The sequence below is a fragment of the Pelmatolapia mariae genome, linkage group LG15, assembly GCF_036321145.2.
Source record: "Pelmatolapia mariae isolate MD_Pm_ZW linkage group LG15, Pm_UMD_F_2, whole genome shotgun sequence".
NCBI lineage: Eukaryota > Metazoa > Chordata > Actinopteri > Cichliformes > Cichlidae > Pelmatolapia > Pelmatolapia mariae.
In genome coordinates, this window is record NC_086240.1 from 39,795,027 (window position 1) to 39,814,492 (window position 19,466).

The following is a 19,466-nucleotide window of genomic DNA, read 5'->3' on the forward strand; positions in this document are numbered from 1 at the left end:
TCTTGCTTTCATGTCCTGTTTGACGGAGCAGAGGTTCTTCTCACAGTTGACCTCAGATGTGAGACGGCTGATTGTCTCATTATTGAAAACTAAACATTGTCTGAGTGACGTCAGAGCTGCTCACTTAAAAACATCTGAGAATAAGCCTCAGAATCAGGGAGCACACTGAGCGTCGCTGGTCAGCATCTTTTAGTGTCCGTTACCTGTCGGGAGTCCTTCAGCACAATGGTCAGCAGCAGGATGCTGCTTTTCGGTGCCTCCTGCTGGCTGCTCGTTGTTTTAGGGAGTTGCGAGGAGCCAATCGAAGAGAGGTCAGCCGAATACGACGCCATCGAGACACAAGAAGAGAAAGAGCTGGTGAGTAGCGACATCATGGCTGGCTTATGATGTGTCATGATGATGCTATAAAGACAAAGGGACCTGATTATTGGGGCTGCAACAATTTTTTTTCATTACAAATTTTGTTTCTGAATTGTTTTGTCTGTACTAACCCTAACAACAGCAACACCTTTAGGAACAGAAAATCTGAAGCTAGGTCTGTCGTCCAGAGCAGTCTGGATGACCCACTAGTTGTCCATCAGCTGCTGCCTGCAGTTTGAGTTTTGCAAATTTGAGATTTTGGTCAGTCTTGTATTATCTTGTTTTATTTGGCTTTCCTGCAAACAGGACTTGCAATAAATGTTAAAAAGTAGTCGGCTTTGATTGATATAAACTAAATCCAGTACAAACTTCAGGGCTGAATATTCCCAGCCACCTTCTTGTATTGGCTGTATCATAAAGGCTTCCTTTGCAGTAAAAGAGAGAGGGGTAGGAGAGAGGGGGGGTTAGTTATTCAGCCATCATGCTGACATCATCATCTATAGCTGTTAAATTATGCTAGCATTTTCTTCATTATGAGAAGTGGACTTGAAAATGTTACCAGTTTAATTGAAGCAGTTTAGTGTTAACATGCTCATGATTATCATGGGCAAAGCTTAATGCTTTAGCACGTGCCTCTTTAAGGCCCCCTCCTCTGCCTAAAAGCCTGATTTCTCAGAAACCTCCGTAAGAGCAAACCCTAGTCTTTGACAGCTGTACGTGGTGCCAAGCAGCAGGATTTAGTTTACATGCTTATCTCTTTATTTGAAATACTGTCCACATTTAGTATGAAAATTAGATATACAAGAAATGTAATAGTTATGAAGCCAAGTCTGAATTCATGCAATGTTTACAGCCCTTAAAAAACTACAGAGTAGGTGTTACTGATCATTATCAATCCAAGGCTGATAATGGTAAATGCTCCTCTAGGATCTCAAATTAATTAGAGGGACGTAGCCATAAACACAATATGATGTTAGTTTCAGTTCTTATGATTCCTGAGTCAGATTTTAACATGATCTCTTTTCCTCCTTAGATTGAAGCTCTGCAGGAAGTTCTGGAGAAGCTAAAGGGCAAACAGCTGCCATCCTCAGAGAAAAAACTCGGCTGGCTTGCTGCTGTAAGTACGATCGTTCATTTCTCCTTCCTCCTCCAGTGCTGAATCAGATAGCTTGGGATTTATTTTAGGTGTTCAGGTTAGCAGATTTCCACTTCCAGAGTAAACATGCACATTTCTCACACTGCTATTCTAGAGCAGCATGCCATCCAAGTAATAAAGTACCATTGATCCTGAGTGGATAAGACAATCGGCCTTGTGCCAAACTGAAATGCCTCCCATCTTCCACAAAAATGAAAGATTTACAGACACAAACCTCTTTGGTTTCTGGTGATTCACATCTCTTTTTATATGAATCAGACTGTAACAATGTACTTGTCAGGCTTTGTTTGTACAACTAATACTGTACTAGCAAATATCGTGATCAAACTGTATCCAGACTGAAAGTCATGCTGTGTTTTTGTATGTCAGTGTGATGCAGGTGAGCAGTGTGCGATACGTAAGGCTTCGAGAATCGGGAAGCTGTGTGGCTGTCCCGGAGGAACCGTTTGTAACTTCAGTGTCCTCAAGTGTCTGTAAAGTTCAAACACTAAAGTCCTGCTGTTCAGAGAATAAAGACACGTTTTTAAAATTGCCTCCCGTCTGTTTTTTTTTTTTTTTTTAAATACAAACATTACCTCAAATAAAAAAAATCATTACTGACAATCGAAATTTGTTTCTTTTTTAGCTTTTTTATGAAGAAAAACTAACATGAACTTATTCACTCAATTTGCACAGATACTACTGTATTTATAATGCATGATTACATGATCACAGTTCAAAGTTATCTTTATTTATCAGTTTCTGGGTTATTTTAATGAACAACAGATGGGATGATATCGGGGACAGTCTTAAGTTTGTACTTTTGCCTTACAGGGATTATTTGTACATAGTCTGACCTCTACCTTTTGCATACATGCAAACACTGACTTTGAAACTTTTTAATATGAGTATCCATCACTGAAACAGTACATGTGAAAAAATGACCAAAAGCAGAATAGGTCAACTTTAAAAGATTTTAAGATCACTTAGTAACAGCCAGAATGTGTGGTGTTTGATGTTTAATGAAACTGACATCAGCACTGTAGCTGACGGTGTGAAAAGCATTAAAAACAAAGTAACATCTGTGATAATCAAATTTCTGTCTGTACTTGTTTGAAGTATGTACAAAAACCAGATAATCAGACAGGGTCCAGTTTTTGCATTAAGTTGAAAATTGCAAGTTACATAAAATTTTCTGGCGACAAAAAAATTTGTTGTGACCAAATAGAACATTTAATACCTGAAAAAAGTTGCACACTGAACATGTCATGTTTACCTTACATATTTCCAGAACACTTACATTGCTCCAAGTGCCTCAACCTTTACTGCAACAAACATTTCAGATGTTCAACCTACATTTCAACAGTAACATTTGAGGATATCCTGCAAAACCAACAGCTGCAATATTAAAATACTAAAATAGATCCTCAGATTTGGACTAAGTAACATTCAGATTATTTCAGTCTTCAAAATTTCACAATGAAAGAGCAAAGCTTGAAATGTACAAAAAAGCTACTTTAATCCAAAACTGAGAAAAAAAATATGGTGTTAACCTAAAACAATCCTCAGGTTTATTTAAATGGAAACATTGACCCCCACCCCCATCCCCTCTGCCTAAAACAAAAGCATCTAATGAAAGTCATGAAAAGCCTGTAGAAGTCTTTTGGATGAGTGAAGCTTCAAGCGCACAAAAAGGCATGCAAAAAGCAAAACAAAACATCGTTCGCACACTTGAACCTGATCGCAGCTAGCAGTAAAAATCTGACCTTTATCTGATTTCATTTAATGGAAATGGTTGTTCTAAAAATGGTCATATGTAAAAGTCAAAAAGACAGTCAACAGCGTCCAGTGGGCAGTAAACGTCTCAGCTGTGGGGTAAAAAACAAAAAGCAAGGTTTGTGTCCAGTCATTCAGCGTGATTCATCCCCACGGTAACCAGTTTGTTTGTTACGCAAAAAGTTTGTACAGCAGTCGGTATGTTAGTCCAGGCTCCACTCCTCCTACTGGACCGCAGTGCTCGCTGTTAGTACGACCGTTTTCCATGTTCAACTCCTAAAAAGCAGAAAAAACGAGTTAAGTGATGGTTATCATTAATTAACCTAAAATGCATGTGTTTGAATGTGGGAGGGACAGAACCCACACCAGGACAGGGAGAACATGCAGACTCCACACACAAAAAACTGTAGCTGGACGATGGGAGTTGAACCCAGGACCTGTTTGCTGTAGAGGTGGCAGTGTTAAACCCTTTGTCACCTTACCACCAATAAAGTGGGTGTCTATTCACTCTGCATAATACAGTAAATAAATAATAAACATCTCCTGTGTGTCTTGATGCGTGCTCAACCATCCAGGTAAGTAAATCCCAAAAGGTTGATTTTGTTATCTGGACGTTTTCAGTGGGAGAAACGTTTCGTTGCTCATCCAGGTGACTTCTTCAGTCTCAGCTGACTGCAGGTTTCCCCAATCTTATAAACAGTACGTTTGCATAATGACTGAAACCAGCCCACTGAAGGAACAATGGGCTGGGAGGTCAGTTTCTTGATCATTCATATTCAAATTCTCATGACCATTGATCAACATCTACTGAGCAAAGATACATCTTTCGCCATCTTACAATGCTTTGATTGTAGCCATTCCCCAACTCTCTATGAATGGTACTCATGGCCATTGATCAGTGGGCTTTGATCAGTAGTTGTTGAGGTCGTTAAAATCTCCCAAATGGATAAAAAAACTGAAGAAATTTAACTAAAACAGTGACATAGATATATGTCACATGCAGATTAAGAGCTTACCTCCCTTAACAAAAGATGCAAAAGAAACTTGGTCATAATAATAATAAAGACATTTGAGTCTACTTTACAAAGCAAATACCAGAGCACTGCGTTCTACTGAATTTAGTTTTCCTTCACATTAAAAAACAATACAGAAAAAATACATGAAAAAAGTTCCACATATATTCAAACCTAAAAACAGTGTTTTTCTCTCAGAATAACTAAGTTTGCCAGATTAAATTCCATTTGCTTGAAACTTAGCAAATTGGATTTAATTTAGGACAACAGAAATGTGTAAAACAATGAAGATCTATGAAATCTCACGTTCTAACTACTAATTAATCTCTTTCACAGTGTGTCTTTTGTCCCATTTTCCGCCCCTCGTCCCAAAGTGGTTGTGGCAGATGGCCGCCTGTCCCCTAGCCTGGCTCTGCCGGAGCTTTCTTCCTGTTTAAAGGAAGTTTTTCTTTCCCACTGTCGCCTAGTACCTGCTCATAGGGGGCCGTTTGTTTTCTATGTTTTTTCTGTATTTTTGTAGGATCTTTACCTTACAGTGTAAAGCTCCTTGAGGCAACTGTTGTGGTTTGGCACTATATATATATAAAACTGAATTTAACTGAAGTGTCTAGCTCCACCCCAACATTTAAAGGACTCAAAAATTTAAAGGACTTAAAATTTAAGGACGCTCTTTTCTACGGCTTTTCTGCAGCTGGTTCGTTGCAGTAAGCAACTCCAGCCAGCAGATGGAGAACTATTTATTTTGTGAGTGTGTGTCTTTCTTAAGGAGAACTTAACCTGTGTAATGAACTATGGTATTTTAGTAACTGCAGATTCATGCAGACTTTTGTCATCTTTTTATGTTGTTGCATATTATAATTACATGTTTAATCATTTATTTTACACCATTAATGAGTTTATTCTGTTGAAAGTTTTTTGCAAGTGATAATAGATCATTCATTTCCATGTTGTTACATTTTTAAGCAAAAGAGTTTTCATCTGTGTTTGTTGCAGGATGCCAGCTGGTAAATACTAAAGACATATAAAAACTAACACACACACACACACACACACACACACACACACACACACACACACACACAATAAATAAAACTAAAGTAAAATGAAAAATGTTTTTAACAATAAACTCTTAACTGAAATAAGCAAGTCTACTTAAAGTCAACTTTAAATAAAAGATTTAAATCTAGCAAAGATAAAACCAGGATAACTCCCTGCTACACCCTGTGCAGAACGTGTTTGGGTGCAGCAGTTTGTTTAGGATCAGATTTGGCATCATGCATAAGGGATTAACATTGCAGTGAGACAGATGTGTAGGCATTGTTGCTACTCACAGGTTATCAGATGCAGAGCACTGCAGACAAGCAGCATCAGTGCAGGAATACCAGCAAACAGAGGAGCAGTGGAACTAGGGGCAGAGGTGGGGGCCCGTGGCTGTGTCAGCTGAGGAGCTTCAGATTTGGTCGCTGTACACTTCTGACTGTTAACACAAAAGCAGAGACAGAGTCAGAACTACCGCCTCATGCAGGAGAATCCCCCAATGATCAGTTTAGCTCACAGTATGGACTCACAGCTGCTTCTGCACAGCCTGCTTGCTGGACTCACAGCCTTTGGTCTGAGCCTGAGCTGCCATCATGTTGTTCTCAGCAGCCTTCTGCAGACTCTCTGCAGCCTCTGTCTTATGAATGGCCTGGGTCAGGTTCTGCTCAAGGGTGTCAACTTGATCTGAGAACAGAAAACAGGGAAAACATCAGTGAATGCAAGGAACAATGCAAAAACAGATGAACCACACAAACAGCACACATACAGGATACTTCCAGATTCTGTTAAAAGGGGATTCTCCCTCCCCACTGTCGCCAAGTGCTTCCTTACATGGGATTGCCTGATAGCTGAGGTTATCTTATTATATTGTCTCACAATATAAAGGATCTTGAAAGGACTGCGGTTGAAAACTGGTGCTTTAAAAAAAATGTAGTTCTGTGAAGTAGAAATAAAAGTCTATGTTCTGCTTAGTTTTCTGGACCTGTAGATTTCCCTTTAACAGGCTGACATGGTCACGTTTTTCCTCACAGTTTTCCAACCCAGCAACAGTAACTAACCAATCCTAAATTTGTTTTCTTGGGAACTCCTCAGTCCGGACACGCTTTGAGGGTTTGGCTCAGGTCTGCGCCTGCATTAGCTTATAAGGAAACATGGAGTGGTATCAGAGAGCCTCCAGTGGGAGTTATGTGAGGAATGACCTGTGCTGTGCTGCCAGCGCTCGTCTTGTCTGGACTTTGACTCGTTCATTTGCAGAATGTTACTCAGGCTCAGTGAGATCATCAGAACTCAATCCTACAACCTGATTTTTTTTCTAGAGTTGTGGCATCATTTCACTTGTTTCCAACACACATTCATTTATTTCCATTCATACTTAATTCTTTCCAACATTCTCCCACTTCTAAAACCCAGGCTTTTAAAGTGTTCTGCGAAACAGCAAAATTATTTCAGTATGTTTAAAAAAAGCAGCAACATCTAAAGCTGAAAAATGAACCTAAATCAGAAGCCTAAAAGACTGCAGCCCAAACCTGGTAAACAACAATTTTGACTTTGTAGCAAATCCCATCCTTCATAACAGCTGTATAGTATGTGAACTTTTAAGTAACTTACCAGTTTAAATTATATTATAGCTTAAAGTTTGCAATATTAGGCATCTGGCTTATTTGACTGACAGGTAGCTAGAGACATAGGGGGCTGTAGCTGTAGGTTCATAGCAATGACTGTATAAAGGTTTTCTACAGTCATTGGTTCATAGATGGTGTAAAAGATGAAAGTAGCTACCTAACATCATCCATGTGTTTCTTTGTGTCTGATTCTGAGATTAGGTTTTTTCCCATTGACATCTTGGTTTCAAAAACCAGAAGTGACAAGGAGGCACGGGTCTGATTGTGAAACCGCTTCCTAATGACCTGAGACTGGAAACTTGTAAGTCAGTGAGCATTCTTAAATTTTAAGCGTAACTTAATTTTTTTATTCAGTATGACTCAAATGCAGTTATGTGATAAATAACATGGCTTGCTGAATAACTGTCCAAGACATCTGTGCTTTGGTTTTGGTGAAAAACAATTAGTGGGGTTTTATTGGTCTGTTTAATACATACATACAGCGTTTGGTGCAAACAGAAAAATTTCAGGGATCAAAAGTACACATTTTAAACGAAAACACGCCCTGGCTGCATGTTTTTTCCTAGTCAGATGTTTTTGTGACTGATTTCTTCCACACTGACTTGTTCATATTAAATAGTGACTGATGTTTATCAGAGCAACCCTCTCCCTGCTAACACAATGCTCCTTTCATATCTCCTCCGTACAGGAATTTATTGTTTCCCTTCAACCGCTTGCTACAGGAAGTCACCTCCATTAATGTATGTCTCCACTTCCCATCAGGCCACTGTTCTTGCCCTGTTATTTTTTGAGATTCCTAGTCAAGAAAAATTGCTTTCATTTGTATGATAAAGATTAGTATTTTATTGTACAGTATAAAAAAATATCACTCAAACAATACAAAGAGTCCTTTAATGAAGTTTTAGTTTGACATCTGTTTTTTTAATGAGCTCTTTTTAAAAAGGAACCAAATCCTGCTGGTTTGGTTCAAAACTCATAATATGAGCAGCTTTAAGAATTGATCTCATTGAACAAAAGTTAAGAATGTGAGTGCTGAGTTGATCAGCAGGAGAGAAGACATCTATGTGTCACCACAAAGTGGTGCCTCTGAACCTCAGAAACACTTTTTTCAGTTTCATTTTCAGTTTACGATGAAATGAGACAAACAAGACAAAAACAGATTTCCTTTTGAGATGGTTATCTTATTTGTTGCCGTTTACTAGTTCAAACTGGTTTGACAAAGAAAAAATGTGCCACAGCTGTCATCCCTCTGACTACGCTATGGTTTTAGCATCTTTAGCTACCAAAAGTAGGCCCTCCAGGGCTAAATCAATAGGTTAAAATAAACACTGGGCACAGGTAAAATTTTGGATCAGAATTTAAAAAATGCATGTTTTCATTGTCCAGGGTTAGAACATCTTAGATGACCCCATACTTAACTGGTTAGTCAGTAATATGTGGTTTGAATTAAGCTGCTGTGAAACTGTTAATGACTAAACTTAATGACCAACCCAAAACCTTAGTCGATAGTGATTCTTTTCTGCATATTTGGTGTCCGGGACACTCTGAGCACTGAACTGCATTTTTACACTAAACATTAACATTACAGAGAATCCAGATATCATCTCCAAGACGCTCAGAAAGCCAACTGCCTCAACAAACCTTTTCTAATTAGCAGATCTCCATGAGTGCAACTCTCAAAATGACAATATATAGACTTCACACCTGCTTAAAGAAATCCTGCATCACATATACACTACCAGACAAAAGCTTGGACGCACCTTCCAATTTCATGGTTTTGCTTTATTTTCATGACTATTTACATTGTAGATTCTCACTGAAGGCATCAAAACTATGAATGAACACATGGAATTATGTAGTAAAAAAAGTGTGAAATAACTCAAAACATATTTTAGATTCTTCCAAATATCCATCCTTAGCTTTGATTACTGCCTTGCACTCTCTTGGCATTCTCTCAATGAGCTTCACGAGGTCGTCACCTGAAATGGTTTCCAACAGTCCTGAAAGAGTTCCCAGAGAGGCTGAGCGCTTGTCGGCCCTTTGGCCTTCACTTTGCGGTCCACCTCATCCGAAACCATCTTGATTGGGTTAAGGTCGGGTGACTGTGGAAGCCAGACCATCACTCTCCTTCTTGGTCAGTTAGCTCTTACACAGCCTGGAGGTGTGTTTGGGGTCATTGTCCTGCTGTAATATTAATAATGGACTAATTAAACGGAAACTGGATGGGATGGCATGTCGCTACAGGATGCTGTGTTAGCCATGCTGGTTCAGTGTGCCTTCAATTTTAAATAAACCCCCAACAGTGCCACCCGCAAAGCCCCCCACACCATCAAACCTCCTCCTCCATGTTTCACGGTGGGAACCATGCATGCAGAGACCATCCATTCACCTTTTCTGCATCGCACAAAGACACAGCAGGTGGAACCAAAGATCTCAAATTTGGATTCATCAGACCAAAGCTCAGATTTCCACTGGTCTAATGTCCACTCCTTGTGTTTCTTGGCCCAAACAAATCTCTTCTGCTTGTAGCTTTTCCTTAGTCTTGGTTTTTCAGCAGCTATTTGACCATAAAGGCCTGATTCACAGTCTCCTCTGAATAGTTGATGTAAAGATGTGTCTGCTACGGGAACGCTCTGTGGTATTTATCTGGGCTCTAATCTGAGCTGCTGTCAGCTTTCGATTTCTGAGGCTGGTGAATTTATCCTCCGCAGCAGAGGTGACTCTTGGGCTTCCTTTCCTGGGGCGGTCCTCATGTGATCATGTTTCGTTGTAGCGGTTGATGGTTCTTGTGGCTGCACTTGGGGACACATTTGAAGTTTCGGGAATTTTCCGGACCGACCGACGTTGAGTTCTTAAAGTAATGAGGAACTGTTGTTTCTCTCTACTTAGCAGATTGGTTGTTGCCATAATATGAATTATAACAATTGTCAAATAGGGTTGTCAGCTGTGCACCAACCTGACTTCTGCACAACACAACTGATGGTCCCACTCAAGGCAAAGAAATTCTACAAATGAACCCTGACAAGACACGACTGTGAAGTGAAACCATTTCAGGTGACTACATCATGAAGCTCACTGAGAGAAGGCCAAAGGTGGCTACTTTAAGGAATCTAAAATATAAAACATATCAATATCTTATCAGTCTTTTCTTTGCTACATAATTCTATATATCTGGCTTCAAATATTTGATTTCTTCAGTATGTATCTACAATGTAGGAAGTAGTATAAATAAAGAAAAACCATTAAATGAGAAGGTGTGCCCGAACCTTTGACTGGTAGTTTATATACCAAAAACACCACAAAGTGAACCACTTGCCTTCCTGAGAGAATGTGCACAAAAGAGGAAGTGAAACATAAATGGTTCCTAAACTCAAAACCATGCAGAGTTTCCTGTTGTAACACCACAGTCGAAGGTTTTTTTTTCCTTTTTCTTTTTTTTTACATAACTGTTTCATCAGCTTTAAAAGAATAACAAAGCATATGAAAACACACCGATGGGCAGCTGTTTTAGAACGAGACATTGCCTGGCTTTGGAAAGAAAAACAAAACAACAAAAAATGATCTAATTAATTTTAGAAGCTCCACACAATGCTGATGCAGTTCAGTCAACCATCAACCCTGCTAGTACTGAAATATGTCCAGCACTTGGAATCACACAGAATTTTATAGTTTGCGTTGCTGCAAACAGCACAAAGAATCAACTGTTGCACCAAGTTTTAACCCTGATCATTAGAGGAAACATGAAGATATGTAAGAGTTAAATTAAAATGCAGGTGTTGGAGTTTGTGACATGTTGAGCTGCTCTGTGAAGTCACTTGTGCACCGCGAGCAGTTGGCATAGCGCTGTGATCCTTCAATACAGGGAAACCCACATTCCTCAGACCTGACGAGTCCCGCTGTTTGTTCTGAAAGTAATTACACCGGCAACAGGGCAAAGGACCCAGCAACAAAGGAACAATGCACCAGTGTTGTGTGTAAAGTTGCTACCTTGGCCAGGTCTCTATGTAAAAGAGATTTTTATCTCAGTTAGAATTCCTGATAAAGTAAACGTAAAAAAAAAGAAAAAAAGAATAAATTCTACTGATGAGGCAAATCTACGGCAATGACGCAGGCGACAAGGTACAGAAATGGCAACAACACTGACAACGAGATCCAGACAGAGTAATGGGTGTTTTAGGTGTTGAGACAACAACACCTACAACTTGGGCTGTTGCTGGTAATACCAGCCCTCCACTTCTTTTTGTTTTTTGACCAACCAATCGTGTATTTATTTACACTCTGTCCTCATGGTAACAGTGGAGGAAAATATGGCTAAGAATAGGGCTGGGGAAAAGTCTCCTTTCATGGCAGTGATGGAGTTTTTCCTACCTTTCAGCAGGCCGAGCTGAACAGTGAGGTTCGCTTCTTTCTGTCGCAGTTCCTCAATGTCCTCCTGCATGATGGTCATGTTCCTGTTCAGGATGACCTGTAGAATGAATTAAACACACCCCAAAGGGAGCAGAAGAAAAAGAAACCTTGATGTTACTGTGAGTTAACAGTTCTGTGTGACATTGCATTACGTTTGTGTAATGTTTAGCTTTTCCTATCAATAATATTTCATTTTATATCACAAATCCCTTGATTTTAACAGCAAGATTTCTGACCGTGGTTCTGTCAGCTATCAGCAGCCTGTAGCAAGAGGGTCAGTGGTTAGTTTAAGACTACGCTCTTATTTTCTTATACCTCCATCATTATCAACCACATATTTTATATATATTGTAATAATTTAAAACTTACAGCAAAATTCCGATCAAAATCTGTAGGAAAATGATCCCACTGCTCACCTAATGGCCCGAGTACACATCATCCTGAGGCTACGATGGTGTGGACAAAAACATGCAGCTTCACTAACCACTGGGTGGCATCACCAGGGTTATGTCCATGTTTTGTGTAAATTTACCACAAACAGTTTATTGGTGGTAAGAATTCATTTTTAGTCATATAATAGGATTCATATTTAGATTTAGTGAGTTTAAAAAAGTTCCTGTCTGAGACATTGTTGACTTTCTGAGTATTGTGACAGCCAAAGATCACAAGAAAGATTTCACTCGTTTATTTTCAAGAAACTTCAAAGATTTGGGGCATTGATTAGGTGTGTGAAGTAGTCTGGCTGGAGCGTATTCCAACTGCTCATCCACTTTGTCACAAGGTGCTTCATCCTCTTAGGAGGCAAGTATGTGTGCGTAAACAAACTTCACAGGTGTTTTGGATCAAAGGAAGCAATGAACCAAGAAACTGACAAATAGATGAACCAGGACAACCTCTACTAACTAATCACTAGTCTTTTAGTAGAAAACTCAAATGTTCACAACCAGCATGACAAGGTTCTTTATGTGTAACAACTAGAACTGCTGCCTCACCAAGAGTCACGTTACAGTTTGAATCTCTGTACATGCAGTAAAGATTTTCAAGTTTAACAAAAGATTTATTTGTTTGTAAGCAAAGTTTTTCATGAAGTTGATTCTTTCCAACAATTTTATTGTTTTTATATATATGATTTGTTAAACTTGTAAATCAGTTGCTAGAATTTGTGCTGGGTCTTCATGCCATCTCAGTGACTGTTGGGTTTGGCACACATCATGACTCAGACTCTCTGACTGAAGGTTTTGTCCATTTTTGTTGCCTTCTTCCTGCTGTGTGATGGCAGGATTCCTCTTTGCTCTTTGGGAGCATGCAACATGAACATTTTGAGCAATTGAGAAAATTTGGCAAAGCTTAAATCAGCAGTAGAAACATTAATTTAATTATGAACTTTTTTTTCAGTAAAAAAATCTAGATATTTTAGTCCAAATACATGACTTCACATAAATAATATATAGCTAGGACTTTTTTGTTTTCTGTAATGAACAGAGCTTCTATGTGGCAACAATTCAGTGTTGCCACATATCATTTTTGGTACGACATCAACTTGGACCAAACTTTGTGTTCTCAGAGCTAAGCTGGTGACTGAAAGCAGGACAGCGCTGGCTTTTAGAAGAATTCCTTTCATCACACGCAACAGTTATTATTAGATGTAAAGGACCAGTCCAAACAAATCTCTCCATCCTGAGAGGCATTTTAATGATACAATATAACATAATCTGTCCACTCAGACTTCACTGATAATGACACTGATGCTGTGCAGAGGCAGAGATCTTTATTACATCAATCTCTTATCAATACTGGAGCATAAGGACAGGTTTCCAAAATCCCCCTATTGTTATCACAATGACTCCTCAGTATGTAAAGTGAGAACTTTCATGTTAGTTCTCAAACGTGAGAACTAAAGTCAACCTCTGCAGTGGTTTTGTATCATCACTGGTCGGAAGTTGAGTTGTGCGTTGGTTATTTTGACATCTGTAAAATATGGTGTAGTGCACTGTGGGATTGTTAGACAATTATGTGTAGGTTTTAGCATAACAACATTAACAAAGATATCTGTGTGCATGACTCAGGTTGATGGCGTTTCAGTGGTTCACTTTACCGTTTTATCAGTTTTTGGGGTTTTTCTTGTTTTCGTAGAACATTTTTTGAGACTCGATGTAGGGATCTGGATGACTTTCTGTTTGCTGTTCTTCTGCAGTCACAGCAGTGCTCCTTTCTGCTAACTGTGTGGTTTCTGATCTTTACCAATGTCTTAACATGACTGGACGGCTTCACATTCATACTGATTATTGATTTCCGATAGACAAGGAGTGCAAGAATGGATCTAAGGGTAGGTGCTTCCAATTTTGCTGGTCTCATTGATAACTTTTACAGTAAAAAAAAAAAAGTGCAATAACAATCACTTAAAGGAAGTTAATACCCAAGTGAAAAGACAAACATTACAGACAGCCTCAGCCGATTAACATGAAAACACACCAACTAAAATTAAACCCAGATCTCAAAATTTCACGTAACAACTGCAAATATCACATGTAGTCCAAACGTTTCACATCTGAGAGCCCAGAGCATGACTGGAAGGACTGAGCGACAGTTGTTCTTTACATGCAGAAAAGAAGAAAGTGTGTTTACAGCAGTGGAGTTTAACTGATACATCCAGGCTTTTCCTTCCACAGAGGACGTTTTTGTCTTTCTTAATCCTGGAAAAAGGTTTTAGGCAAATCCTAGGAAACTCCCACCTCTTACATTGTTGTTGCCTTTTTTTTTAACCAGTTTTTCTAATTAGATTTTCACTTACTCAGGTGCAGTTAACATTATTGCTTATTAGATGGCTAGAAGTAATGGTCATATAAGGTAACAGACTTTACTGCACGTCGCTCTGCACAGTCACACCCGAAGAACTAATCAGAATCAAGAAAAATCCAAGCACGGTGGAGTTACAGGTTTTGGACTTTCAGCATGAGTGCTGTAGGTTTTATGGAGTCAGAAAGGACTCTATTTAATTGAGAGGATGGCGTTATCAGCCAGTGCTACCAAGTAGCCTCTGTTAGCAAGCTGCATCCATTTACTGTGTGGGTGTTTTATGCACACAGTGCTAAGTAACAAATACATAAAATATAAAACAAATAAATAAAAAACACTACAATTTAATTTACTGTGAATTCAGCACAAACTTCTTGGACATGTTAGTAAAGTTAAAAATCCTCCAAAAGGTCGTAAGTGTACTGGACGAATTCCAGCTTTGTTTCTCAGGCCCCGTTGTTGTTAGATGCCCTCTGCATATTCAGCTGCAGTAATATAAGATAACCTTTCCTTTTTATAGACAGGTGAAATCTAGATTGGAGGGATAGAGGTGGTGCAACTTTGTCAGGTCCCTTTGAAAACTTTGCATCCAAGGCTCAAAGCTTCTTAGGAGGATTTTTTGTTTGTTTCTGTGCCTCACTTTTTACTTTTGCTTTCATTTGCTGGGAGGGTTTAGCCAGTACTTTGGGGTAAAACGAAACTCTTCACAATGGTAACCCTGTTTATGTAAATGTTTAGATTGACTTTGCTAAAACTTTGTATGTCTGTGCGGGGATGCCACAGGAGACCTTCTGCAAAAAGAAAAAGCCTGCACTGTTGACTTAACAGCATTAATTGCAATGCTGGGGACATGTTGATGAAGATAGTTGAGAATAACTGCTAACCTCTGACAAGGAGCTGAATGATATCTGACAGGATTTCTTCTACCAGCTTGAAGTTGAGCACAGGAAGCTGACAGGAAGAACAAAATAAACTTTGGTTTCTTTGGTACTTTCCAAAATGTCTGCTTTGTCAGTGTGGATGAACATCTTGCTATAATTCTCATAAACACGCATATTTAAAAGATCTTTGCTCATTGGCACTCAGCCCTAAAAGCAGCTTCAACATAAGATTCTGTTTCCTGAGTTTCATTTTCCTTTTATGTTTGCGATGATCTGATTTGCGCACATCACAGTGGTGAGCTGTTCAGGTTCATTTTTCTAGTGCTGTGTGTATTTGTGCATGCATCCATTTCCATCATCTCAATAGCTGTGGACAGCTAGCAGCAGTGACGCCTGCAGCTACTTCAGCACAAAAATGTGTGCTGAAGCCAAACATTTTTACTGGATGAGTAGAAAAGTCAGAGTCAAGAGGGGAGAAGTTAGACTGAGGAAAAAGTAAGGAGCAGGGAGGGAGGGAGGGAGGAGTGGGGCAGGAGTGAAGGAGAGGAAGAAGTGGAGAGTAGGAGTGAGTCAGGACGAACCACAGGAGGAGGGAGAGAGAAGGCAAACACTCATTTTTTCCAACCAGCAACTCTCAGAATACAGAGCTGGAAATGTTGGAAGCCTCTTATCCTATAAACACTGAGTCAAGCCTGCAGGGAGGAAAAAAGTTGTTGTACGCGAAGGAAAATCAGGTTTCCCGAAGTGGAAAGAGTTGAGCAAAGAGGAGGGAGAGAATCCCACTCTGTTCATATCTGAGCTCATTTTCACACTCAGAGAAATCCTTGTTGCATCAAACTCAGCTCTGCACCTTCACTGTGGATATTTGCAAGTTTTACATTTGACTCCTAAACATGCTAAACTCTGGTCTCTGTCTACCATCTCTGATGAGATTTATTGATATGTCTCAGCTTTTTTTCTTTTTGAGGACAGATGGAAGCCATTAGTGTTTTGGTGAGGTGGGTGGGGCAGCTTTGGTTTCAATTTTGCAAGCTGGATTAAAAAAAGATGCTATTTTCAGTATCAGTATTAAGTTTGTAATTTAAGTCAAACTATCATTCTTGGGAGCTTCCAGTGCATGCTGGGAAGTCTGCTGATGTTTGGGATTATTGTGAGTTAAGCACAACTTCAGCTTCAGTCTAAAGCTGGCAAGAATAAAAAACTGAGGTAAATCTAATGCATTTCTATTTGACTCTTTGCAGTGTCGACCGTATGACCGTAGGTTCTATTGGTGGTTGTGATGAAAGGAACCAATCAAAAAGATTTTGACCTTTATTTCCGCAGTATCAAAGATAAAGAGAGCATTTTTTTAAAACCGGTTTAAAATTCTCAAAAGTGAAAGGAGCATATTAGTCATTTAATTTAGTTTAAATTTGCCACCAAAACATCCACCTTTCCTCCCTTTCTACTTTGTGGAGCCTAGCTATGCCAGCTATCAAAGGGTAAGAGGCAGGTATGCCCTTCACACTTGCATTTACACTAACATTCAATTAGGAATCACCATTAAACTGTGGGAGGAAGCAGGAGTACCCAGAGATGAGTAGAGCATGAACCTCCACACAGAAACACAGGACCTTCTTGGTGTGCGGGAACAGTGCTAACCACTGTAGCAGCAGGCCAGCCTACACAACATATTTCTATTAAAAAAGACGTAGAGCTTATTAATTGAAACCTCTATGAAAAGTGCTGCACGTGATATTACAGGATAATATTTAGTAATTCGTTCATGTGCATATGACTGTAATGTTGCAGCTGGAAATTATTATAATGTCTTAGATACAATAAGAAGCTTCTGAAGGGTTTGTGGAGTTAAGGGTGTAGTAAGGCTAACCGACCATCGTGCAAACTAACCTCAATGAAAATTACTCGTTGGTCCAACGATATATGAACATTTTCTAATATGAAGCAAAGGCTGGCTTACCATTTTAATGAAACAACCATACTATGCAAAGATAGGTACAGCAGGAGGGAAGCTTTGCATGGCTCTGATAAGTGATCCAACTGGTGCTCTGTTATTCTATTCTATTCTTTTCTAGTCTATTCTATTTCTTCAACTAAGTCTACATCATTGTAAACTACATAATCAGTCTGATATAAATGCCACCCATGGGTAACAGAGGAGGTGCTGAAATGATAAATAAATAAATGACTGAACTCACGTTTTCCTGCTGGCACTCCTCCAGTGTGACATTGGTGGTATTGAGTTGGCCCAGGAGCACCAGGTTCTCAGCTCTCTGTTGGTCTGTCTTCCTCCTTTCCTCCAACACCATCCTCTCCAGAGCTTCCTTGTCCTTCTTACACACCACCTTTGCCCCTTCCATCTTCTCTTTGGCCTCCTGCAGCTCGGCTTGGCATTGGGCTCTGCCTTTCATGTCGGGAGATGTCGCCCACACCACGATCACGATGAGAGAGATGATGGACCAGAGCGCCAGCAGGGCAATCACCACATTCTTTACCTTCTGGGAGGACTTGGAGGCGGCCGCCATCGGGGGGATTGGAGGTGATGAAAATGATGACAAAGATGAAGAACGGTGGAGTGAGCAGCTGCTCTCAGTGAGTCTCTCAGGTTGAAGTGAGCTGGAGTTTCCCTTTAGGCTGGGCAGGGACACAGGGAGGGGCTCCCTCACACGATGACAGGAGGACGGCAAACCTCACCATCTCCACCCCCAGGAACCATCCCACCCTGAACCTCGCCCTCCTCCTTCTCTGTGTCGGTGTTATCAAACCCAGAGAGCATGCAGCGATCAACAGGAAAGTTACAATATCAGAGTGAAGCCAGCAGAGTTTAACACTCACACAGAGCTAACTTGGAAAGTTACATGTAAAGAGAGAGGGAGTGTGTCTGTGGGTGGGTGGGTGTGTGTCGAACACTGAAGCTTTCTGTTTCTATTTCCCAGCTTGCCAGTGATGAACTTGGATGAACTCAAACTGCAAATATGCTCCAGGCAGAGAAATGAAACTCAGAAAAGAGAAACAGAAACAGAGAGAAAAGAAAGACAAAGAAACGTAGCATCAGAAAGAAAACCTACATTACAGCCACATTCATGTTTTCATGACCACCTGCCAGCTGCTGGCACGTAGATCCCACAAGCCCCACCCTCTGATTCACAAGACCACAGCCCCCAATGCCCACCATGTCTACCTTCGCTGTGATTGGCTCAGGGGCAACAGTCTCTGTGGTTTAGCCAATCATCTCTTTAAACATCTGTAACTCCTACCAGGAGCTTTAAGGGACCCTGGCCCAGCTGTGGCTCCATGTCCCTGAATCACCTAGGGTTAGCCACTCCTTTAACAACACCCACCTGCCCCACCCCGTCAGGACAGAGTTTTCAGGGATGGAGCCAAACACATGCAGGTTGTTTTCATAAAGAAGCCAGTGGATAATACTTCACAGCAGGTTTACGGGCAGCGTCTGCAGAATAGATGAAACAGGGAGACTTACTGAAAGCAAAGAGCCTTAAGACCAAACAACACTGACTTCTGGTAAATGGACCGGCTGCTCACAGCTGGAAAACAAAAAACTATTGTTGCTGACGGGAGAGCTTTAAAGAGATTTTAGAATCAAAATGCATTACAGCTTAAAGAAAAATGCTTCTTTTTTCAAATCTAACTGGAAATAACATTAATTTTCCTGTCCAAACAATAATGCACTGACCTCTGCCTTTAGTTCTGTGTATGCTAACTGCTCTGACAGATAAACAGTTAGTGTAGTGAAGGTGTCCTGGGCCAAGTCCAGAAATAGCAGAGAAAAACAGTGAGCAGGAAACAGTGGCTTTCTGCCATCATTGTCAATGATAAATATGCCTGTTCATCGGTACACTGCATCAGCACAGCTGCCATAGTGCTGGGTGGTTGAGTGCATCTATGAGGAGCGACATCTATACACAAAATAGGGTGCTGTACAATTTCAGCTGATTTTCAACAGGTTTGGTTTGTTTCAATCCTAGAATTTAATTATATTCATTATACAGGATGCTTTAAATTAACATGCACATTTTCATACTGAAAAAATAATCCAATTGTTATTATTCTGCAGGTGTTTGTGTATTCTTCAGTTAAAAAGAGAAAAGAACCGACTGAAAAATATAAAATATGTTAGGATTTCTCTACGATTTACACCAATCGACTGTCCCATTAGAATTAGTTTTCAAATGAGAGCTGCGCATGACTCATTTAGTCACATCAGAGCTACAGTCCAGTTTGAACTTGATCTTTTTTAGAAATCGAGACTCAAAGGAAGTCAAGTTTAACAATGCTGTGGACCTCTGCATGCTTTGATAGCTACAATTCAGGTACACATATGTAATGTTAGTGCCATGAAAAAGATATTTACATTCACAGGTTTAGTTCATTTAGGGCTCCAAAAATATTAAATATACAAGGATGCAGAACAGTTGAG

The 19,466-nt window shown here is 39.9% G+C and overlaps 2 protein-coding genes across 2 annotated transcripts; one reads left to right on the top strand and one right to left on the bottom strand.

Moving 5' to 3' along the window:
* Window positions 1-225: 225 nt before the first annotated feature.
* Window positions 226-1,993, top strand: LOC134643589 (cocaine- and amphetamine-regulated transcript protein-like). The gene is made up of 3 exons (XM_063496035.1): window positions 226-357; window positions 1,394-1,477; window positions 1,886-1,993. The coding sequence occupies exons 1-3, from the start codon at window positions 226-228 to the stop codon at window positions 1,991-1,993; spliced, it is 324 nt and encodes a 107-aa protein (XP_063352105.1).
* Window positions 1,994-2,231: 238 nt separating this feature from the next.
* si:ch211-1a19.3 (uncharacterized) lies at window positions 2,232-17,760 on the bottom strand. Its single transcript, XM_063495414.1, has 5 exons — window positions 17,227-17,760; window positions 11,313-11,409; window positions 5,853-6,006; window positions 5,616-5,761; window positions 2,232-3,547 (listed from the first exon to the last, which is right to left on the bottom strand). Coding segments are annotated over exons 1-5 (726 nt in total). The 5' UTR covers window positions 17,554-17,760; the 3' UTR covers window positions 2,232-3,545.
* Between the last annotated feature and the right edge of the window lie 1,706 nt (window positions 17,761-19,466).

Coding starts and splice junctions, on each gene's coding strand:
- LOC134643589 (XM_063496035.1), top strand. CDS start 226: ATGGTCAGCAGCAGGATGCTGCTTTTCGGTGCCTCCTGCTGGCTGCTC. Junction 358..1,393: donor CACAAGAAGAGAAAGAGCTG/GTGAGTAGCGAC, acceptor TTTCCTCCTTAG/ATTGAAGCTCTGCAGGAAGT. Junction 1,478..1,885: donor AACTCGGCTGGCTTGCTGCT/GTAAGTACGATC, acceptor TTTGTATGTCAG/TGTGATGCAGGTGAGCAGTG.
- si:ch211-1a19.3 (XM_063495414.1), bottom strand. CDS start 17,553: ATGGCGGCCGCCTCCAAGTCCTCCCAGAAGGTAAAGAATGTGGTGATT. Junction 6,007..11,312: donor TCAGCTCGGCCTGCTGAAAG/GTAGGAAAAACT, acceptor TTCTGTTCTCAG/ATCAAGTTGACACCCTTGAG. Junction 5,762..5,852: donor CAGGCTGTGCAGAAGCAGCT/GTGAGTCCATAC, acceptor TTGTGTTAACAG/TCAGAAGTGTACAGCGACCA.